The sequence below is a fragment of the Oncorhynchus gorbuscha genome, linkage group LG14 (genome assembly GCF_021184085.1).
Source record: "Oncorhynchus gorbuscha isolate QuinsamMale2020 ecotype Even-year linkage group LG14, OgorEven_v1.0, whole genome shotgun sequence".
Classification (NCBI taxonomy): Eukaryota; Metazoa; Chordata; class Actinopteri; order Salmoniformes; family Salmonidae; genus Oncorhynchus; species Oncorhynchus gorbuscha.
The window spans coordinates 9,558,243-9,582,625 of NC_060186.1; the positions used below are offsets into that span (position 1 = coordinate 9,558,243).

General features: G+C 47.9%; 1 protein-coding gene across 1 annotated transcript in view; it reads right to left on the bottom strand.

Annotated features, from left to right (window-relative positions):
• The window catches only part of LOC123994385 (ankyrin repeat and sterile alpha motif domain-containing protein 1B-like), a 509,344-nt gene that overhangs the window by 357,982 nt on the left and 126,979 nt on the right, over window positions 1-24,383 (bottom strand). Inside the window, 3 exon segments of the mRNA XM_046296905.1 lie at window positions 2,222-2,297; window positions 9,314-9,460; window positions 11,778-11,930. Coding sequence (XP_046152861.1) covers window positions 2,222-2,297; window positions 9,314-9,460; window positions 11,778-11,930 — 376 coding nt within the window.

The window sequence follows — 24,383 nt, forward strand, 5'->3', positions numbered from 1 at the left end:
ACAGAGGTATGGGGGGGTAAACACAGGGGGGGTAAACACAGGGGACAGGTTTACATGCACATAAGAACAGGAATAGGAACAGAGGTATGAGGTATGAGGGGGGGGGGGGTAAACACAGGGGACAGGTTTACATGCACATAAGAACAGGAATAGGAACAGAGGTATGAGGGGGGGGGGGGTAAACACAGGGGACAGGTTTACATGCACATAAGAACAGGAATAGGAACAGAGGTATGAGGGGTGGGGGGGGGGGGTAAACACAGGGGACAGGTTTACATGCACATAAGAAAAGGAATAGGAACAGAGGTATGAGGGGGGGGGTAAACACAGGGGACAGGTTTACATGCACATAAGAACAGGAATAGGAACAGAGGTATGAGGGGTGGGGGGGTAAACACAGGGGACAGGTTTACATGCACATAAGAACAGCAATAGGAACAGAGGTATGAGGGGGGGGGGTAAACACAGGGGACAGGTTTACATGTACATAAGAACAGGAATAGGAACAGAGGTATGAGGGGTGGGGGGTAAACACAGGGGACAGGTTTACATGCACATAAGAACAGCAATAGGAACAGAGGTATGAGGGGGGGGTAAACACAGGGGACAGGTTTACATACACATAAGAACAGCAATAGGAACAGAGGTATGAGGGGTGGGGGGTAAACACAGGGGACAGGTTTACATGCACATAAGAACAGCAATAGGAACAGAGGTATGGGGGGTAAACACAGGGGACAGGTTTACATGTACATAAGAACAGGAATAGGAACAGAGGTATGAGGGGTGGGGGTAAACACAGGGGACAGGTTTACATGCACATAAGAACAGGAATAGGAACAGAGGTATGAGGGGGGGGGGGTAAACACAGGGGACAGGTTTACATGCACATAAGAACAGGAACAGAGGTATGAGGGGTGGGGGGTAAACACAGGGGACAGGTTTACATGCACATAAGAAAAGGAATAGGAACAGAGGTATGAGGGGGTGGGGGTAAACACAGGGGACAGGTTTACATGCACATAAGAAAAGGAATAGGAACAGAGGTATGAGGGGTGGGGGGTAAACACAGGGGACAGGTTTACATGCACATAAGAACAGGAACAGAGGTATGAGGGGGTGGGGGGGTAAACACAGGGGACAGGTTTACATGCACATAAGAAAAGGAATAGGAACAGAGGTATGAGAACAGACAGGTTTACATGTACATAAGAAACAGGGAGGGGGGGGTAAACACAGGGGACAGGTTTACATGCACATAAGAAAAGGAATAGGAACAGAGGTATGAGGGGTGGGGGTAAACACAGGGGACAGGTTTACATGCACATAAGAACAGGAATAGGAACAGAGGTATGAGGGGGGTAAACACAGGGGACAGGTTTACATGTACATAAGAACAGGAATAGGAACAGAGGTATGAGGGGTGGGGGTAAACACAGGGGACAGGTTTACATGCACATAAGAACAGGAATAGGAACAGAGGTATGAGGGGGGTAAACACAGGGGACAGGTTTACATGTACATAAGAACAGGAATAGGAACAGAGGTATGAGGGGGTAAACACAGGGGACAGGTTTACATGCACATAAGAACAGCAATAGGAACAGAGGTATGGGGGGGTAAACACAGGGGACAGGTTTACATGTACATAAGAACAGGAATAGGAACAGAGGTATGAGGGGTGGGGGGTAAACACAGGGGACAGGTTTACATGCACATAAGAACAGGAACAGAGGTATGGGGGGTAAACACAGGGGACAGGTTTACATGCACATAAGAACAGGAACAGAGGTATGGGGGGTAAACACAGGGGACAGGTTTACATGCACATAAGAACAGCAATAGGAACAGAGGTATGGGGGGTAAACACAGGGGACAGGTTTACATGTACATAAGAACAGGAATAGGAACAGAGGTATGAGGGGTGGGGGTAAACACAGGGGACAGGTTTACATGTACATAAGAACAGGAATAGGAACAGAGGTATGAGGGGGGGGGGGTAAACACAGGGGACAGGTTTACATGCACATAAGAACAGGAACAGAGGTATGGGGGGTAAACACAGGGGACACGTTTACATACACAGGGGACAGGAACAGAGGTATGGGGGGGTAAACACAGGGGACAGGTTTACATACACAGGGGACAGGTTAACATACACAGAAGAAGAGGGACAGAGGTATGAGGGAAGGGGGTACATGGACTCTCTCATGCCACCCACCTGAGTCTAGCAGCAGACGAACCACATCCATCTTCCCATAGAGAGCTGCTTCGTGGAGAGCACTGCCATTCTCCGTCTGAGAGAGAGAGAGAGAGAGAGAGAGAGAGAGAGAGAGAGAGAGGGGGGAGTGATGTGGGAGAGAGAAAGAAAATATTGATTTTAAGACATCGCCCAAGAAAACTCTTTGTACACAGAGTCGCATTGTGGGAACATCCCATTCCCTCTCCATATGGCCTGGATGCTAGTGGCATTAGGCCCTGTAGAATACATTGGTCTATTGGTGGCATGATGCAATGCAGAGAAACTGTGGGAGGGGACATGGCACCATCTTGAATTTCCATAGTTGTCAAAGATTTAGTGTACAGTAACTGTGATTACTTAGACAAGCATTTTAAAACCACACACCCCCTGTGTGTTTCAGTACCTCTGACCTTAGCTGGATCTCTCACAAAAACACCCAGCCAGGCTCCTGCCTTGTGACTAATTGCAACAAGCATGCTGTGTGTGTGTGTGTGTGCGTGTGTGCGTGCGCACTTACACACACACACACAATATACCTTGTTTTTCCTCAATCACCAAGGTATTATCAACGCAGCCAGGAAAGACCCCAAAAATCCAACACATCGACCAATCAAAACCCAGAACTGCTCCTCCTGTGTTCCAACACAACTAATCCTGGTGCGTCTGACTGACCATTACAGTTCAAAGGTCAAAGCATGCCAATGAAAGGGCATCGGGATCATCCAATACCACAGAATCCAGAAGACCAGGTCAAAAACAGGAACGTAAAAGATCCAAATCGAGAAAAGACAGAAAGCTTCACAACCCACGGTGACATGGAACTAGAGGTGACTGGGCGATGAGTTTGGAAGGAGCACACACGCATACATCGAGGGACAGGAAACCAAACCGGCAGACCCTCCCCCACTTCCCCCCTCAAACCCCTTCCTGTGTCGCTTCCCATGGCGATTAGTTGGGGATGTCACTGGAAAATGAGGAGATCTATTCACAACGAAGATTGACGTCCTATCTGTTTGACTGAAGACTGAAGGGGGTTTTGTTTTGGTGCTTTATTTTACCAAATGTTCTCCCATTGCTAGTTATGACCTTGTTTTATCGCTGCAACTCTGAAACATGACCCACCTAAACGCGCTAATTCTTAACACAGTGCTCGATTAACTTCTTGGTGACTGGGGGGCAGTATTGAGTAGCTTGGTTGAATAAGGTTCCCAGAGTAAACTGCCTGCTACTCAGCCATAAAAGCTCAAATATGCATATAATTAGTAGATTTGGATAGAAAACACTCTGAAGTTTCTAAAAACTGTTTGAATGATGTCTGTGAGTATAACAGAACTCATATGGCAGGCAAAAACCTGAGAAAAACGCAACCAGGAAGTGGGAAATCTGAGGTTTGTAGGTTTTCAACTCATAGCCTATCGAAGATACAGTGGGATATTGGTCATGTTACACTCCCTAATATCAACAGTCTTTAGAACTTTGTTTGAGGCTTCTACTGTGAAGGGGGGCCGAATGAGAGTGGATTGAGCCAGGTGTCTGGCAGATTGCCACGAGCTCGTGACGCACGGTCAGGTGAAAGTTAGCTTGCATTCCATTGCTTTTCTACAGACAAAGGAATTCTCCAGTTGGAACATTATTGAAGATGTATGTTAAAAACATCCTAAAGATTGATCCGATACTTCGTTTGACATGTTTCTAAGACCTGTAATATAACCTTTTGGACTTTTCGTCCGACCTATCGGCTGGACTTGCACGCGCGTTTGGATTTGAATACCAAAAGCCCTAACAAACGGAGCTATTTGAAAATAAACTATGAACTTTATAGAACAAATCAAACATTTATTGTGGAACTGGAATTCCAGGGATTGCATTCTGATGAAGATCATCAAAGGTAAGTGAATATTTATAATGTTATTTCTGACTTCTGTTGACTGCAAAATATGGCGGATATATTTTTGGCTTGTTTGGTCTCTGAGCGCCGTACTCAGATTATTGCATGGCATGCTTTTTCAGTAAAGTTTTTTTTTAAATCTGACACAGAGGTTGCATTAAGGAGAAGTTTATCTAAAGTTCCATGTATAATAGTGTATCTTTTATCAATGTTTATTACGAGTATTTCTGTAAATTGATGTGGCTCTATGCAAAATCATTGCATGTTTTGGAACTACTGAACATAACACGCCAATGTAAAATGAGATTTTTGGATATAAATATACACTTTATCAAACAAAACATACATGTATTGTGTAACATGAAGTCCTATGAGTGTCATCTGATGAAGATAATCAAAGGTTAGTGATTAATATTATCTATATTTCTGCTTTTTGTCTTTGGCTGTGTTTTTCTGTGACTTGGTGGTGACCTAATATAATCGTTTGTGGTGATTTTGCTGTAAAGCCTTTTTGAAATCAGACACTGTGGCTGGATTAATGAGAATTAATTGAATCTTTAACCTCTTGAACCTCTGGGGGCAGTATTTCATTTTTGGATGAAAAATGTTCCCGTTTTAAACAAGATATTTTGTCACGAAAAGATGCTCCACTATGCATATAATTGACAGCTTTGGAAATAAAACACTCTGACGTTTCCAAAACTGCAAATATATTGTCTGTGAGTGCCACAGAACTAATGCTACAGGCTGTGTTCCAATGTCTCCTTATATGGCTGTGAATGCGCAAGGAATGAGCCTACACTTTCTGTCGTTTCCCCAAAGTGTTTGCAGCATTGTGACGTATTTGTAGTCATAGCATTGGAAAATTGACCATAAGAGACTACATTTACCAGGTGTCCGCTCGGTGTCCTCCGTCGAAACTATTGCGTAATCTCCAGGTGCGTTCATTTTTCCATTTTGAACAGAGGAGAAACCAAACTGCAACGAGTGATTTATCATCGAATAGATATGTGAAAAACACCTTGGGTATTGATTCTAAACAACGTTTGCCATGTTTCTGTCGATATTATTGAGTTAATTTGGAAAAAAGTTTGCGTTGTAATGACTGAATTTTCTGGGTTTTTTCTTAGCCAAACGTGATGAAAAAAACGGAGCGATTTCTCCTACACAAATAATATTTTTGGAAAAACTGAACATTTGCTATCTAACTGAGAGTCTCCTCATTGAAAACATCTGAACATCTTCAACGGTAAATTATTTTATTTGAATGCTTTTCTTGTTTTTGTGAAAATGTTGACTGCTGAATGCTAGGCTTAATGCTATGCTAGGCTATCAATACTCTTACACAAATGCTTGTGTAGCTATGGTTGAAAAGCATTTTTTGAAAATCTGAGATGACAGTGTTGTTAACAAAAGGCTAAGCTTGTGAGCCAATATATTTATTTCATTTCATTTGCGATTTTCATGAATAGTTAACATTGCGTTATGGTAATGAGCTTGAGGCTATAATTACACTCCCGGATACGTTTTTTTTTTCTTAGCCAAACGTGATGAACAAAACAGAGCGATTTCTCCTACACAAATAATATTTTGGGAAAAACTGAACATTTGCTATCTAACTGAGAGTCTCCTCATTGAAAACATCCAAAGTTCTTCAAAGGTAAATTATTTTATTTGAATGCTTTTCTTGTTTTTGTGAAAATGTTGCCTGCTGAATGCTAGGCTTAATGCTATGCTAGCTATCAATACTCTTACACAAATGTTTGTGTAGCTAAGGTTGAAAAGCATTTTTTGAAAATCTGAGACACCGTTCGACTGAAGTCCAAAGTCACCTTGAAGTAGTGCTGAGTGATTAGTGCTTTTTGAAGTCCCATTAAATGTATTATGAAATAATGACTTTACAATGACTATAGAGCTTTTTCATGGAAATTCCAAAACCAAAAAGTGAACATTCAATTGCCAGAACATTGAAAATATTCCATTGTCTCCATCCAGAGATCTGTATACAATGACGAGACGCATGTCTCCACCCTAGCAATGGGTGTTGTTGTCCCAAAGGTGGGAAGGCAGGCGACAAGTTTAGGTCCAAAATAAACCCATAGAAACGTATTGGGCATATTTTGGACAGATTTTGGCGAGAGTGAGACCTCTCACTTTGCTTGTTCCTCTCTGATCTGGAAAAAACTTGCACAATGGATTATGATCATTGTAGTTAACTACCATGTTTCTGTGCTGATCTAGGTTGAATATTTGCTTAATGAAAACCACAACTACCCAGCATCCCACATAGTTTGACTTGATTTCTCTCATGAATAATTTGACTTCTCTCTAGAGAAACGGCATGTTAGACTCACAAAAAAAACTGAACTAAAAAACCTGAACCGATGTCGGTAAATTAGTTTCATTACCAGAGAAAAATAAAATGTTGATTAATCGCTCAGCACTAGGATTCACTAGAGCGTGATAAGCCAAGGAATGCCCACCAGGCCAAACCCTCCCCTAACCGGGACGGTGCTAGGTCAATTGTATGCCTCCCTATGGGGCTTCCAGTCATGGCCGGCTGTGACACAGCTGTGGTTGCGAACCTCAGGCTGTAGTGGTGCCTTAGCACTGTGATGCAGTGCCTTGGGCCGCTTCGCCACTTGGGGCCTTTCAATACAGTTTGACACTCAGGTTCAGATTCACTTTACAGCTTGGAGTATAAAGGTGTGTGTGTGTGTGTGTGTGTGTGTGTGTGTGTGTGTGTGTGTGTGTGTGTGTGTGTGTGTGTGTGTGTGTGTGTGTGTGTGTGTGTGTGTGTGTGTGTGTGTGTGTGTGTGTGTGTGTGTGTGTGTGTGTGTGTGTGTGTGTGTGTCGGAGGGGGTCTGAATGTGTGTGTGTGTTTATATCCAGCAGGCTCAACCTTTGCCCTTGGTTCTCTACCTGCCTACAGAGCAGCAGGTCTCTCCATATAGAATGCCCTCATCATTGGAGAGAGAGGGAGAGAGAGATATATATATATCCTAATTCATTATTAATTCAAACGATGGGCTTTAATGTAATTATGTTACGAGGCACTAACAAACACAAACTGCTTTTTACCCCACCATCTGTGGGACTGTATGTCCGTGTCGAAGCACAGATCTGACAGTGTGGCTTTTTGGGGGGGTGAAGAGCGAGAGGGGCGGGGTGTAGAGCGAGAGGGGAGGGGAGAAGAGCGAGGGGAGGGGTGAAGAGCGAGATGGGAGGTGTGAAGAGCGAGAGGGGAGGTGTGAAGAGCGAGAGGGGAGGGGTGAAGAGCGAGAGGGGCGGGGTGAAGAGCGAGAGGGGCGGGGTGAAGAGCGAGAGGGGAGGGGTGAAGAGCGAGAGGGGAGGTGTGAAGGGCGAGAGGGGAGAGGTGAAGAGCGAGAGTAGAGGGGTGAAGAGCGAGAGGGGAGGGGTGAAGAGCGAGAGAGAGGGGAGAAGAGCGAGAGGGGAGGGGTGAAGAGCGAGAGGTCGGGGGTGAAGAGCGAGAGGGCGGGGTGAAGAGCGAGAGGGGAGGGGTGAAGAGCGAGAGGGGTGGGGTGAAGAGCGAGAGGGGAGGTGTGAAGAGCGAGAGGGGAGGGGTGAAGAGCGAGAGGGGAGGGGTGAAGAGCGAGAGAGAGGGGAGGGGTGAAGAGCGAGAGAGGGGGAGGGGTGAAGAGCGAGAGAGAGGGGAGGGGTGAAGAGCGAGAGGGGAGGGGTGAAGAGCGAGAGGGGAGGGGTGAAGAGCGAGAGGGGAGGGGTGAAGAGCGAGAGGGGAGGGATGAAGAGCGAGAGGGGAGGGGTGAAGAGCGAGAGGGGAGGGGTGAAGAGAGAGAGGGGAGGGGTGAAGAGCGAGAGAGAGGGGAGGGGTGAAGAGAGAGAGGGGATGGGTGAAGGGAGAGAGGGGATGGGTGAAGGGAGAGGGGAAGGGTGAAGAGAGAGAGGGGAAGGGTGAAGAGAGAGAGGGGAAGGGTGAAGAGCGAGAGGGGAGGGGTGAAGAGCGAGAGAGAGGGGATGGGTGAAGGGAGAGAGGGGATGGGTGAAGGGAGAGAGGGGAAGGGTGAAGAGAGAGAGGGGAGGGGTGAAGAGCGAGAGAGAGGGAAGGGTGAAGAGAGAGAGGGGATGGGTGAAGGGAGAGAGGGGATGGGTGAAGGGAGAGAGGGGATGGGTGAAGGGAGAGAGGGGAAGGGTGAAGAGAGAGAGGGGAAGGGTGAAGAGAGAGAGGGGAAGGGTGAAGAGAGAGAGGGAAGGGTGAAGAGAGAGAGGGGAAGGGTGAAGAGAGAGAGGGGAAGGGTGAAGAGAGAGAGGGGAAGGGTGAAGAGAGAGAGGGGAAGGGTGAAGAGAGAGAGGGGAAGGGTGAAGAGAGAGAGGGGAAGGGTGAAGAGAGAGAGGGGAAGGGTGAAGAGAGAGAGGGGAAGGGTGAAGAGAGAGAGGGTGTATGAACTCAGGAACACCCCGTACTACTCTCATCCTTGTCTCTCTCTGTTCCCCATCAATTATTCACTTATTTCAATAACCACATCATTCGTTCTGTATCTGAAGCAATCACATACACACAGTGCCATACTGTACGTATGAAGACAACACACACACATCTCAAACTCATCCTTGACCTACTCCGACCGCCCTCACAAACACACACACTGTGCGTTGTTGTGTTCTGCTAATATTGCAGCAAAACCATATTCAGAAAGCGGTTGAGTAGAAGGAAGATTGTCCTTAGATACTGTACCAACTCATTAAAAACACAGGAGACAGGCTTGAAACATTCATTACAAGGAGGGAGTGTATCTTGAGCTAAAGAGACAGTCAGATTTACTGGCGCAGCATCTGCAGGAGGGAAGAGAACTGTTACAAAGCTGAAGCCTGGTTTCACCCTGACTACCATGTAATGCTAAATGCATAATTTCTATATTTTGAAAGTTACATATCTTGAAAACTTGATTGCTGACAAAATGAAACAAATACCAAAAGACGGTTTTTGGGAGGAGTTTTCCTTTCAGGCTGAGTTGACCTTTAGCTCACCTCTCTTCACCTCCCTCTACAGGAGAACATGTTGTATTGAAGGAGAAATGCAGAGTGACCCCCCCAACAACACACCTGCAGAATAAAAGCTATCCTATGAAACCATTCCTCACCCCCTCCCAACCCATACCCCTAACCCCTGACTCCACAGTGACCCTGACCCCTGGACCGCTGACCTGGGAGTTGACGTCCATGCCGGCCTCCAGCAGGGTGTGCACGGCTGAGTGGTGCCCATTGCGGGCGGCCAGGTGCAGGGGCGTGTGGCACCTTGTCCCGTGGCTGCTCATCAGGTTGGGGTGGGCGGTCACCAACATACAGACCACCTGGGAAGAGGGGGAAGGGAGGAGAGGGGAGAAGGGAGGAGAGGGGAGGAGAGTGGGAGAAGGGAGGAGAGGGGAGGAGAGAGGGGAGGAGAGGGGAGGAGAGAGGAGGAGAGAGGAGGAGAGGGGAGGAGAGAGGGGAGGAGAGAGGAGGAGAGGGGAGGAGAGGAGAGGGGAGGAGAAAGGAGGAGAGGGGAGGAGAGGAGAGGGGAGGGAGAGAGGGGAGGAGAGAGGGGAGGAGAGAGGGAGAAGGGAGGAGAGAGGGAGAAGGGAGGAGAGAGGGGGAGAGGGGAGGAGAGGGGAGGAGAGAGGGGGAGAGGGGAGGAGAGGGGAGGAGAGAGGAGGAGAGAGGGGAGGAGAGAGGGAGAAGGGAGGAGAGGGGAGGAGAGAGGGGGAGAGGGGAGGAGAGAGGGGGAGAGGGGAGGAGAGGGGAGGAGAGAGGAGGAGAGAGGAGGAGAGAGGGGAGGAGAGAGGAGGAGAGAGGGGAGGAGAGAGGGGAGGAGGGAGAAGGGAGGAGAGAGGGGGAGAGAGGGGAGGAGAGAGGGGGAGAGGGGAGGAGAGAGGGGAGGAGAGAGGGAGGAGAGAGGGAGAAGCGAGGAGAGGGGAGGAGAGGGGGAGAAGGGAGGAGAGGGGAGGAGAGGGGGAGAAGGGAGGAGAGGGGAGGAGAGGGGGAGAAGGGAGGAGAGGGGGAGAAGAAGGGAGGAGAGGGGAGGCGAGAGGGGGAGAGGGGGAGAGGGGAGGAGAGGGGAGGAGAGAGGAGGAGAGAGGCGAGGAGAGGGGAGGAGAAGGGGAGAAGGGAGGAGAGGAGAGGGGAGGAGAGAGGGGAGGAGAGAGGAGAGGAGAGAGGGGAGGAGAGAGGGGAGGAGAAGGGGGAAGGGAGGAGAGGGGAGGAGAGGGGGGAGGAGAGGGGGGGAAGGGAGGAGAGGGGAGGAGAGAGGGTTCAAGCCCAGAGGACAGGAGTACTAAGATCTAAATGTGGAGTTATTTGATACAGGCCCTTGTCCGTTACTACAGTATTACATACAACATTGTTTTCAGACCGTCAGGACCACAAGCCACATCAGGACCAAAGGTATGTGGACATCTGTTCGTCATTTCAAAATCATAGGCATTATGGAGGTTGTCCCCGCTTTGCTGCTATAACAGCCTCCACTCTTCTGGGAAGGCTTTCTACTAGATGTTTCAGCCACTAGCGCATTAGTGATGTGGCGCACTGCTGTTGGGCGATTAGGCCTGGCTCGCAGTCTGCGTTCCAAAGCTGATCAATGGGGTCGATGGGGTTGAGATCAGAGCTCTGTGCAGACCAGTCAAGTTCTTCCACACCAATTGACAAACCATTTTTGTATGGACCATGTTTTGTGCACGGGGGTATTGTCATGCTGAAACAGGAAAGGGTCTTCCCCAAACTGCCACAAAGTTGGAAGCACAGAATCGCAAAGAATGTCATTGTATACTGTAACGTTTAAGATTTCCTTTCACTGGAACTAAGGTCTTAGCCCAAACCATGAAAAACAACCCCAGACCATTATTCCTCCTCCACCAAACTTTACAGTTGGCACTATGCATTGGGCCAGGTAGTGTTCTCCTGGAATCCACCAAACCTAGATTTGTCAGTCGGACTTCCAGATGGTGAAGCGTGATACATCACTCCAGAGAACGCGTATCTACTGCTCAATAGTCCAATTGCGGCGAGTTTTACACCACTCCAGCTGACCCCTGGCATTGCGCGTGGTGATCTTAGGCTTATGTGCGGCTGCTCGGCCAGGGAAACCCATTTCATGAAACTCCCGACAAACAGCTCTTGTGCTGACATTGCTTCCAGATGCAGTTTGGAATTCGGTGGTGTTTCAACCGAGGACAGACGATTTTTACATGGTACACGCTTCAGCACTTGGTGGTCCCATTCTGGTCCCATTCCCATTCTAGAAATTTGATGAACTGACTTGTTGGAAAGGTCACAGAACTCTTCAGTAAGGCCATTCTACTGCCAATGTGTGACTATGGAGATTGCATGGCTGTGTGCTCAATTACTTACACCTGAAACAGCCAAATCCACTCATTTGAAGGGGTGTCCACATACTTTTGTATATATAGTGTATTTTGTAGTAGTCCTGAACTTGCACAACTAATTAAACTAGTCAAAGTCTCTCTCTCCCCCTCTCACTCCCCTCTCTCTCACTATGAAATTAATTTATAAAAGCCTTTCAAAATATCACAAATTTAATTTACAGTAACCGGGCCTAGACCACAGAGAGAAAGCAGAATCAGAGGCAGAGGCACATCTGGAGAAGGAAGAAACCTTGCTCAGGTCCATCCTCACCTGAAGTCGTCCGTAGAGTGCAGCCAGGTCCAGGGGCGTCTCGTCGCGGCTGTTCCTCATGGTGGGGTCTGTCAGCTCCTGCAGTAGGATGGACACCACCTCAGAGTGGCCGTACTGGGCCGCACAGTGCAGTGCCGTCTCCCTCTCATGGTTCTGTATACAGGGGGGAACAGCTGTCTGTTAACAGTCTATGGCCAGTGTAGCCTTCTATCCCCCCTGTTAACAGTCTATGGCCAGTGTAGCCTTCTATCCCCCCTGTTAACAGTCTATGGTCAGTGTAGCCTTCTATCCCCCCTGTTAACAAGCTATGGTCAGTATAGCCTTCTATCCCCCCTGTTAACAGTCTATGGTCAGTGTAGCCTTCTATCCCCCCTGTTAACAGTCTATGGTCAGTGTAGCCTTCTATCCCCCCTGTTAACAGTCTATGGTCAGTGTAGCCTTCTATCCCCCCTGTTAACAGTCTATGGCCAGTGTAGCCTTCTATCCCCCCTGCTAACAGTCTATGGTCAGTATAGCCTTCTATCCCCCCTGTTAACAAGCTATGGTCAGTATAGCCTTCTATCCCCCCTGTTAACAGTCTATGGTCAGTGTAGCCTTCTATCCCCCCTGTTAACAGTCTATGGTCAGTGTAGCCTTCTATCCCCCTGTTAACAGTCTATGGTCAGTGTAGCCTTCTATCCCCCTGTTAACAGTCTATGGTCAGTGTAGCCTTCTATCCCCCTGTTAACAGTCTATGGTCAGTGTAGCCTTCTATCCCCCTGTTAACAGTCTATGGTCAGTGTAGCCTTCTATCCCCCTGTTAACAGTCTATGGTCAGTGTAGCCTTCTATCCCCCTGTTAACAGTCTATGGTCAGTGTAGCCTTCTATCCCCCTGTTAACAGTCTATGGTCAGTGTAGCCTTCTATCCCCCTGTTAACAGTCTATGGTCAGTGTAGCCTTCTATCCCCCTGTTAACAGTCTATGGTCAGTGTAGCCTTCTATCCCCCTGTTAACAGTCTATGGTCAGTGTAGCCTTCTATCCCCCCTGTTAACAGTCTATGGTCAGTGTAGCCTTCTATCCCCCTGTTAACAGTCTATGGTCAGTGTAGCCTGTTTCTATGGTCATCCCCCTGTTAACAGTCTATGGTCAGTGTAGCCTTCTATCCCCCTGTTAACAGTCTATGGTCAGTGTAGCCTTCTATCCCCCTGTTAACAGTCTATGGTCAGTGTAGCCTTCTATCCCCCTGTTAACAGTCTATGGTCAGTGTAGCCTTCTATCCCCCTGTTAACAGTCTATGGTCAGTGTAGCCTTCTATCCCCCTGTTAACAGTCTATGGTCAGTGTAGCCTTCTATCCCCCTGTTAACAGTCTATGGTCAGTGTAGCCTTCTATCCCCCTGTTAACAGTCTATGGTCAGTGTAGCCTTCTATCCCCCTGTTAACAGTCTATGGTCAGTGTAGCCTTCTATCCCCCTGTTAACAGTCTATGGTCAGTGTAGCCTTCTATCCCCCTGTTAACAGTCTATGGTCAGTGTAGCCTTCTATCCCCCTGTTAACAGTCTATGGTCAGTGTAGCCTTCTATCCCCCTGTTAACAGTCTATGGTCAGTGTAGCCTTCTATCCCCCCTGTTAACAGTCTATGGTCAGTGTAGCCTTCTATCCCCCTGTTAACAGTCTATGGTCAGTGTAGCCTTCTATCCCCCTGTTAACAGTCTATGGTCAGTGTAGCCTTCTATCCCCCTGTTAACAGTCTATGGTCAGTGTAGCCTTCTATCCCCCTGTTAACAGTCTATGGTCAGTGTAGCCTTCTATCCCCCCTGTTAACAGTCTATGGTCAGTATAGCCTTCTATCCCCCTGTTAACAGTCTATGGTCAGTGTAGCCTTCTATCCCCCCTGTTAACAGTCTATGGTCAGTGTAGCCTTCTATCCCCCTGTTAACAGTCTATGGTCAGTGTAGCCTTCTATCCCCCCTGTTAACAGTCTATGGTCAGTGTAGCCTTCTATCCCCCCTGTTAACAGTCTATGGTCAGTGTAGCCTTCTATCCCCCTGTTAACAGTCTATGGTCAGTGTAGCCTTCTATCCCCCTGTTAACAGTCTATGGTCAGTGTAGCCTTCTATCCCCCTGTTAACAGTCTATGGTCAGTGTAGCCTTCTATCCCCCTGTTAACAGTCTATGGTCAGTGTAGCCTTCTATCCCCCTGTTAACAGTCTATGGTCAGTGTAGCCTTCTATCCCCCCTGTTAACAGTCTATGGTCAGTGTAGCCTTCTATCCCCCCTGTTAACAGTCTATGGTCAGTGTAGCCTTCTATCCCCCTGTTAACAGTCTATGGTCAGTGTAGCCTTCTATCCCCCTGTTAACAGTCTATGGTCAGTGTAGCCTTCTATCCCCCTGTTAACAGTCTATGGTCAGTGTAGCCTTCTATCCCCCTGTTAACAGTCTATGGTCAGTGTAGCCTTCTATCCCCCTGTTAACAGTCTATGGTCAGTGTAGCCTTCTATCCCCCTGTTAACAGTCTATGGTCAGTGTAGCCTTCTATCCCCCTGTTAACAGTCTATGGTCAGTGTAGCCTTCTATCCCCCTGTTAACAGTCTATGGTCAGTGTAGCCTTCTATCCCCCTGTTAACAGTCTATGGTCAGTGTAGCCTTCTATCCCCCCCTATGGTGTTAACAGTCTATGGTCAGTGTAGCCTTCTATCCCCCATGTTAACAGTCTATGGTCAGTGTAGCCTTCTATCCCCCTGTTAACAGTCTATGGTCAGTGTAGCCTTCTATCCCCCTGTTAACAGTCTATGGTCAGTGTAGCCTTCTATCCCCCTGTTAACAGTCTATGGTCAGTGTAGCCTTCTATCCCCCTGTTAACAGTCTATGGTCAGTGTAGCCTTCTATCCCCCTGCTTCAGTCTATGGTCAGTGTAGCCTTCTATCCCCCTGTTAACAGTCTATGGTCAGTGTAGCCTTCTATCCCCCTGTTCAGTCTATGGTCAGTGTAGCCTTCTATCCCCCTGTTAACAGTCTATGGTCAGTGTAGCCTTCTATCCCCCTGTTAACAGTCTATGGTCAGTGTAGCCTTCTATCCCCCCCCCTGTTAACAGTCTATGGTCAGTGTAGCCTTCTATCCCCCTGTTAACAGTCTATGGTCAGTGTAGCCTTCTATCCCCCTGTTAACAGTCTATGGTCAGTGTAGCCTTCTATCCCCCCTGTTAACAGTCTATGGTCAGTGTAGCCTTCTATCCCCCTGTTAACAGTCTATGGTCAGTGTAGCCTTCTATCCCCCTGTTAACAGTCTATGGTCAGTGTAGCCTTCTATCCCCCTGTTAACAGTCTATGGTCAGTGTAGCCTTCTATCCCCCTGTTAACAGTCTATGGTCAGTGTAGCCTTCTATCCCCCTGTTAACAGTCTATGGTCAGTGTAGCCTTCTATCCCCCTGTTAACAGTCTATGGTCAGTATAGCCTTCTATCCCCCTGTTAACAGTCTATGGTCAGTGTAGCCTTCTATCCCCCTGTTAACAGTCTATGGTCAGTGTAGCCTTCTATCCCCCTGTTAACAGTCTATGGTCAGTGTAGCCTTCTATCCCCCTGTTAACAGTCTATGGTCAGTGTAGCCTTCTATCCCCCTGTTAACAGTCTATGGTCAGTGTAGCCTTCTATCCCCCTGTTAACAGTCTATGGTCAGTGTAGCCTTCTATCCCCCTGTTAACAGTCTATGGTCAGTGTAGCCTTCTATCCCCCTGTTAACAGTCTATGGTCAGTGTAGCCTTCTATCCCCCTGTTAACAGTCTATGGTCAGTGTAGCCTTCTATCCCCCTGTTAACAGTCTATGGTCAGTGTAGCCTTCTATCCCCCTGTTAACAGTCTATGGTCAGTGTAGCCTTCTATCCCCCTGTTAACAGTCTATGGTCAGTGTAGCCTTCTATCCCCCTGTTAACAGTCTATGGTCAGTGTAGCCTTCTATCCCCCTGTTAACAGTCTATGGCCAGTGTAACAGTCTATGGCCTTCTATCCCCCTGTTAACAGTCTATGGTCAGTGTAGCCTTCTATCCCCCCTGTTAACAGTCTATGGTCAGTGTAGCCTTCTATCCCCCTGCTGTCTGTCTATGGTCAGTGTAGCCTTCTATCCCCCATGTTAACAGTCTATGGTCAGTGTAGCCTTCTATCCCCCATGTTAACAGTCTATGGTCAGTGTAGCCTTCTATCCCCCATGTTAACAGTCTATGGTCAGTGTAGCCTTCTATCCCCCTGCTGTCTGTCTATGGTCAGTGTAGCCTTCTATCCCCCTGTTAACAGTCTATGGTCAGTGTAGCCTTCTATCCCCCTGCTGTCTGTCTATGGTCAGTGTAGCCTTCTATCCCCCTGTTAACAGTCTATGGTCAGTGTAGCCTTCTATCCCCCTGCTGTCTGTCTATGGTCAGTGTAACCTTCTATCCCCCTGTTAACAGTCTATGGTCAGTGTAGCCTTCTATCCCCCCTGTTAACAGTCTATGGTAAGTGTAGCCTTCTATCCCCCATGTTAACAGTCTATGGCCAGTGTAGCCTTCTATCCCCCCTGTTAACAGTCTATGGTCAGTATAGCCTTCTATCCCCCCTGTTAACAGTCTATGGTCAGTGTAGCCTTCTATCCCCCCTGTTAACAGTCTATGGTAAGTGTAGCCTTCTATCCCCCATGTTAACAGTCTATGACCAATGTAGCCTTCTATCCCCCCTGTTAACAGTCTATGGTAAGTGTAGCCTTCTATCCCCCATGTTAACAGTCTATGGCCAGTGTAGCCTTCTATCCCCCCTGTTAACAGTCTATGGTCAGTGTAGCCTTCTATCCCCCCTGTTAACAGTCTATGGTCAGTGTAGCCTTCTATCCCCCTGCTGTCCGTCTATGGTCAGTGTAGCCTTCTATCCCCCTGTTAACAGTCTATGGTCAGTGTAGCCTTCTATCCCCCCTGTTAACAGTCTATGGTAAGTGTAGCCTTCTATCCCCCATGTTAACAGTCTATGGTCAGTGTAGCCTTCTATCCCCCCTGTTAACAGTCTATGGTCAGTGTAGCCTTCTATCCCCCATGTTAACAGTCTATGGTCAGTGTAGCCTTCTATCCCCCTGTTAACAGTCTATGGTCAGTGTAGCCTTCTATCCCCCTGTTAACAGTCTATGGTCAGTGTAGCCTTCTATCCCCCTGTTAACAGTCTATGGTCAGTGTAGCCTTCTATCCCCCCTGTTAACAGTCTATGGTCAGTGTAGCCTTCTATCCCCCTGTTAACAGTCTATGGTCAGTGTAGCCTTCTATCCCCCTGTTAACAGTCTATGGTCAGTGTAGCCTTCTATCCCCCCTGTTAACAGTCTATGGTCAGTGTAGCCTTCTATCCCCCCTGTTAACAGTCTATGGCCAGTGTAGCCTTCTATCCCCCTGTTAACAGTCTATGGTCAGTGTAGCCTTCTATCCCCCCTGTTAACAGTCTATGGTCAGTGTAGCCTTCTATCCCCCTGTTAACAGTCTATGGTCAGTGTAGCCTTCTATCCCCCCTGTTAACAGTCTATGGTCAGTGTAGCCTTCTATCCCCCATGTTAACAGTCTATGGTCAGTGTAGCCTTCTATCCCCCTGTTAACAGTCTATGGTCAGTGTAGCCTTCTATCCCCCCTGTTAACAGTCTATGGTCAGTGTAGCCTTCTATCCCCCATGTTAACAGTCTATGGTCAGTGTAGCCTTCTATCCCCCTGTTAACAGTCTATGGTCAGTGTAGCCTTCTATCCCCCTGTTAACAGTCTATGGTCAGTGTAGCCTTCTATCCCCCATGTTAACAGTCTATGGTCAGTGTAGCCTTCTATCCCCCCTGTTAACAGTCTATGGTCAGTGTAGCCTTCTATCCCCCTGCTGTCTGTCTATGGTCAGTGTAGCCTTCTATCCCCCCTGTTAACAGTCTATGGTCAGTGTAGCCTTCTATCCCCCTGCTGTCTGTCTATGGTCAGTGTAGCCTTCTATCCCCCTGTTAACAGTCTATGGTCAGTGTAACCTTCTATCCCCCTGTTAACAGTCTATGGTCAGTGTAGCCTTCTATCCCCCCTGTTAACAGTCTATGGTAAGTGTAGCCTTCTATCCCCCATGTTAACAGTCTATGGCCAGTGTAGCCTTCTATCCCCCCTGTTAACAGTCTATGGTCAGTATAGCCTTCTATCCCCCTGTTAACAGTCTATGGTCAGTGTAGCCTTCTATCCCCCCTGTTAACAGTCTATGGTAAGTGTAGCCTTCTATCCCCCATGTTAACAGTCTATGGCCAGTGTAGCCTTCTATCCCCCCTGTTAACAGTCTATGGTCAGTGTAGCCTTCTATCCCCCCTGTTAACAGTCTATGGTCAGTGTAGCCTTCTATCCCCCTGCTGTCCGTCTATGGTCAGTGTAGCCTTCTATCCCCCTGTTAACAGTCTATGGTCAGTGTAGCCTTCTATCCCCCCTGTTAACAGTCTATGGTCAGTGTAGCCTTCTATCCCCCCTGTTAACAGTCTATGGTAAGTGTAGCCTTCTATCCCCCATGTTAACAGTCTATGGTCAGTGTAGCCTTCTATCCCCCTGTTAACAGTCTATGGTCAGTGTAGCCTTCTATCCCCCCTGTTAACAGTCTATGGTCAGTGTAGCCTTCTATCCCCCATGTTAACAGTCTATGGTCAGTGTAGCCTTCTATCCCCCTGTTAACAGTCTATGGTCAGTGTAGCCTTCTATCCCCCTGTTAACAGTCTATGGTCAGTGTAGCCTTCTATCCCCCCTGTTAACAGTCTATGGTCAGTGTAGCCTTCTATCCCCCTGTTAACAGTCTATGGTCAGTGTAGCCTTCTATCCCCCTGTTAACAGTCTATGGTCAGTGTAGCCTTCTATCCCCCTGTTAACAGTCTATGGTCAGTATAGCCTTCTATCCCCCTGTTAACAGTCTATGGTCAGTGTAACCTTCTATCCCCCTGTTAACAGTCTATGGTCAGTGTAGCCTTCTATCCCCCTGTTAACAGTCTATGGTCAGTGTAGCCTTCTATCCCCCTGTTAACAGTCTATGGTCAGTGTAGCCTTCTATCCCCCTGTTAACAGTCTATGGTCAGTGTAGCCTTCTATCCCCTGTTAACAGTCTATGGTCAGTGTAGCCTTCTATCCCCCTGTTAACAGTCTATGGTCAGTGTAGCCTTCTATCCCCCCTGTTAACAGTCTATGGTCAGTGTAGCCTTCTATCCCCCCTGTTAACAGTCTATGGCCAGTGTAGCCTTCTATCCCCCCTGTTAACAGTCTATGGCCAGTGTAGCCTTCTATCCCCCTGTTAACAGTCTATGGTCAGTGTAGCCTTCTATCCCCCCTGTTAACAGTCTATGGTCAGTGTAGCCTTCTATCCCCCTGCTGTCTGTCTATGGTCAGTGTAGCCTTCTATCCCCCATGTTAACAGTCTATGGTCAGTGTAGCCTTCTATCCCCCATGTTAACAGTCTATGGTCAGTGTAGCCTTCTATCCCCCATGTTAACAGTCTATGGTCAGTGTAGCCTTCTATCCCCCTGCTGTCTGTCTATGGTCAGTGTAGCCTTCTATCCCCCCTGTTAACAGTCTATGGTCAGTGTAGCCTTCTATCCCCCTGCTGTCTGTCTATGGTCAGTGTAGCCTTCTATCCCCCTGTTAACAGTCTATGGTCAGTGTAGCCTTCTATCCCCCTGCTGTCTGTCTATGGTCAGTGTAACCTTCTATCCCCCTGTTAACAGTCTATGGTCAGTGTAGCCTTCTATCCCCCCTGTTAACAGTCTATGGTAAGTGTAGCCTTCTATCCCCCATGTTAACAGTCTATGGCCAGTGTAGCCTTCTATCCCCCCTGTTAACAGTCTATGGTCAGTATAGCCTTCTATCCCCCCTGTTAACAGTCTATGGTCAGTGTAGCCTTCTATCCCCCCTGTTAACAGTCTATGGTAAGTGTAGCCTTCTATCCCCCATGTTAACAGTCTATGACCAATGGTCAGTGTAGCCTTCTATCCCCCTGTTAACAGTCTATGGTAAGTGTAGCCTTCTATCCCCCCCATGTTAACAGTCTATGGCCAGTGTAGCCTTCTATCCCCCTGTTAACAGTCTATGGTCAGTGTAGCCTTCTATCCCCCTGTTAACAGTCTATGGTCAGTGTAGCCTTCTATCCCCCTGTTAACAGTCTATGGTCAGTGTAGCCTTCTATCCCCCTGTTAACAGTCTATGGTCAGTGTAGCCTTCTATCCCCCTGTTAACAGTCTATGGTCAGTGTAGCCTTCTATCCCCCATGTTAACAGTCTATGGTCAGTGTAGCCTTCTATCCCCCTGTTAACAGTCTATGGTCAGTGTAGCCTTCTATCCCCCTGTTAACAGTCTATGGTCAGTGTAGCCTTCTATCCCCCATGTTAACAGTCTATGGTCAGTGTAGCCTTCTATCCCCCTGTTAACAGTCTATGGTCAGTGTAGCCTTCTATCCCCCTGTTAACAGTCTATGGTCAGTGTAGCCTTCTATCCCCCATGTTAACAGTCTATGGTCAGTGTAGCCTTCTATCCCCCCTGTTAACAGTCTATGGTCAGTGTGTATCCCCCTGTTAACCTTCTATCCCCCTGTTAACAGTCTATGGTCAGTGTAGCCTTCTATCCCCCTGTTAACAGTCTATGGTCAGTGTAGCCTTCTATCCCCCCTGTTAACAGTCTATGGTCAGTGTAGCCTTCTATCCCCCTGTTAACAGTCTGTTAACAGTCAGTGTAGCCTTCTATCCCCCTGTTAACAGTCTATGGTCAGTGTAGCCTTCTATCCCCCTGTTAACAGTCTATGGTCAGTGTAGCCTTCTATCCCCCTGTTAACAGTCTATGGTCAGTGTAGCCTTCTATCCCCCTGTTAACAGTCTATGGTCAGTGTAGCCTTCTATCCCCCTGTTAACAGTCTATGGTCAGTGCCTTCTATCCCCCTGTTAACAGTCTATGGTCAGTGTAGCCCCCCTGTTAACAGTCTATGGTCAGTGTAGCCTTCTATCCCCCTGTTAACAGTCTATGGTCAGTGTAGCCTTCTATCCCCCTGTTAACAGTCTATGGTCAGTGTAGCCTTCTATCCCCCATGTTAACAGTCTATGGTCAGTGTAGCCTTCTATCCCCCTGTTAACAGTCTATGGTCAGTGTAGCCTTCTATCCCCCTGTTAACAGTCTATGGTCAGTGTAGCCTTCTATCCCCCTGTTAACAGTCTATGGTCAGTGTAGCCTTCTATCCCCCATGTTAACAGTCTATGGTCAGTGTAGCCTTCTATCCCCCTGTTAACAGTCTATGGTCAGTGTAGCCTTCTATCCCCCTGTTAACAGTCTATGGTCAGTGTAGCCTTCTATCCCCCATGTTAACAGTCTATGGTCAGTGTAGCCTTCTATCCCCCATGTTAACAGTCTATGGTCAGTGTAGCCTTCTATCCCCCCCCTATGTTAACAGTCTATGGTCAGTGTAGCCTTCTATCCCCCTGTTAACAGTCTATGGTCAGTGTAGCCTTCTATCCCCCTGTTAACAGTCTATGGTCAGTGTAGCCTTCTATCCCCCTGTTAACAGTCTATGGTCAGTGTAGCCTTCTATCCCCCTGTTAACAGTCTATGGTCAGTGTAGCCTTCTATCCCCCTGTTAACAGTCTATGGTCCCCCTGTTAACAGTCTATGGTCAGTGTAGCCTTCTATCCCCCTGTTAACAGTCTATGGTCAGTGTAGCCTTCTATCCCCCTGTTAACAGTCTATGGTCAGTGTAGCCTTCTATCCCCCCTGTTAACAGTCTATGGTCAGTGTAGCCTTCTATCCCCCTGTTAACAGTCTATGGTCAGTGTAGCCTTCTATCCCCCCTGTTAACAGTCTATGGTCAGTGTAGCCTTCTATCCCCCCTGATAAGTCACTCACACTCAGGTACAATTGCAGGGGGGCTGCTGAAATGTTTTTCTTGCAAGGTGAGGGAGGGGGGACCATTGCCCATCCAAGGCCTATGGTCAGTACCACACAACCTCCTTGTCTGGTCACATGCTCAGGATAATATCAGGGCACTCTGTAGCATAGAGGGCAGTGCAGGGCACAGCCAAACAGGGCAGTACAGGACACAGCCGCACAGGGTAGTACAGGACACAGCGGCACAGGGCAGTACAGGACACAGCCGCACAGGGTAGTACAGGACACAGCCGCACAGGGTAGTACAGAACACAGCCATACAGGGTAGTACAGAACACAGCCATACAGGGTAGTACAGAGCACAGCCGCACAGGGTAGTACAGAGCACAGCCATACAGGGTAGTACAGAACACAGCCATACAGGGTAGTACAGAGCACAGCCATACAGGGTAGTACAGAGCACAGCCATACAGGGTAGTACAGAGCACAGCCATACAGGGTAGCACAGGACACAGCCATACAGGGTAGTACAGAGCACAGCCATACAGGGTAGCACAGGACACAGCCATACAGGGTAGTACAGAGCACAGCCATACAGGGTAGTACAGAGCACAGCCATACAGGGTAGTACAGGACACAGCCATACAGGGTAGTACAGAGCACAGCCATACAGGGTAGTACAGGACACAGCCATACAGGGTAGTACAGAGCACAGCCATGCAGGGTAGTACAGAGCACAGCCATACAGGGTAGTACAGAACACAGCCATACAGGGTAGTACAGGACACAGCCATACAGGGTAGTACAGGACACAGCCATACAGGGTAGTACAGAGCACAGCCATACAGGGTAGTACAGGACACAGCCATACAGGGTAGTACAGGACACAGCCATACAGGGTAGTATAGAGCACAGCTATACAGGGTAGTACAGAGCACAGCCATACAGGGTAGTACAGGACACAGCCATACAGGGTAGTATAGAGCACAGCTATACAGGGTAGTACAGGACACAGCAGGAGAGCATTACAGAGAGGGATGATTGGTTCCACAAGCATGCTGTTGACACTGTATACAACACACATATATATTCACACACACACACACACACACACACACACACACACACACACACACACACACACACACACACACACACACACACACACACACACACACACACACACACACACACACACACACACACACACACACACACACACACACACACACGCAAGCATGAACGTACAGTACCAGTCATAAGTTTGGACACCGACCTATTCAGGGGTTGAAATAACATAAATGGAATCATGTAGTTACAAAAAAAAGTGTAAAACACATCAAAATATATTTTATATTTGAGATTCTTCAAATTAGCTACCGTTTGTCATGATGACAGCTTTGCACTCTCTCAACCAGCTTCATGAGGTAGTCACCTGGAATGCATTTCAATTAACAGGTGCCTTGTTAAAAGTTCATATGTAGAATTGCTTTCCTTAATGCATTTGAGCCAATCAGTTGTGACAAAGTAGGTGTGGTATACACAAGATAGGACTGTGGAACTTTGAACATTTCTTCAAGTGAAGTCACAAAAACCATCAAGCGATATGATGAAACTGGCTCTCATGAGGACCGCCACAGGAGAGGAAGACCCAGAGTTACCTCTGCTGCAGAGGATAAGTTCATTAGAGTTCACTGCACCTCAGATTGCAGCCCAAATAAATGCTTCACAGAGGTAACAGACGCATCTCAACATCAACTGTTCAGAGGAGACTGCATGAATCAGGCCTTCATGGTTGAATTGCTGCAAAGAAATCCCTACTAAAGTACACCAATAAGAAGTAGAGACTTGCTTGGGCCAAGAAACATGAGCAATGGACATTAGACCTGTGGAAATCGGGCTTTTGGTCTGATGAGTCCAAATGTGCTATTTTTGGTTCCAACCGCCGTGTCTTCATGAGACGCAGAGTAGGATGATCTCTGCATGTGTGGTTCCTGCCGTGAAGCATGGAGGAGGTAGTGTGATGGTGTGGGGGTGCTTTGCTGGTGACACTTTCAGTCATTTAGTTAGAATTCAAGGCACACTTAACCAGCATGGCTATAACAGCATTCTGCAGTGATACGCCATCCCATCTGGTTTGCGCTAAGTGGGACTATAATTTGTTTTTCAACAGAACAATGACCAAACACAGCTCCAGGCTGTGTAAGGGCTATTTGACCAAGAAGGTGAGTAATGGAGTGCTGCATCAGATGACCCGGCCTTCACAATCACCCGATCACAACCCAATTGAGATGGTTTGGGATGAGTTGGACCGCAGAGTGAAGGAAAAGCAGCCAACAAGTGCTCAGCATATGTGGGAACTCCTTCAAAACTGTTGGAAAGCATTCCTCATGAAGCTGGTTGAGAGAATGCCAAGAGTGTGCAAAGCTGTCATCAAGGAAAACTTACACAAACGGACATGTACAGTATGAACATACACACTATTCCGGACCCCCCTTTTTCACTGCTATTGTCCTCTTTCCCCCTAAATCTGAAACAGCATACACCCTGGAATATTCTCCACACACAAACACACATACTCTCCTCCCACCTTCGTGTCTCTCACTACATGCCTGCTCTCTCTTCCCTCGAGAGCTATGGCACTCCCCTCTTTCTCTCCTCCCCATCCCCCTTTCCTTTATTCTTCTCTGCAGTACAGTGGAGGGAAGGAGAGAGAGAGAAGAGAGAGAGAGAGAGAGAGAGAGAGAGAGAGAGAGAGAGAGAGAGAGAGAG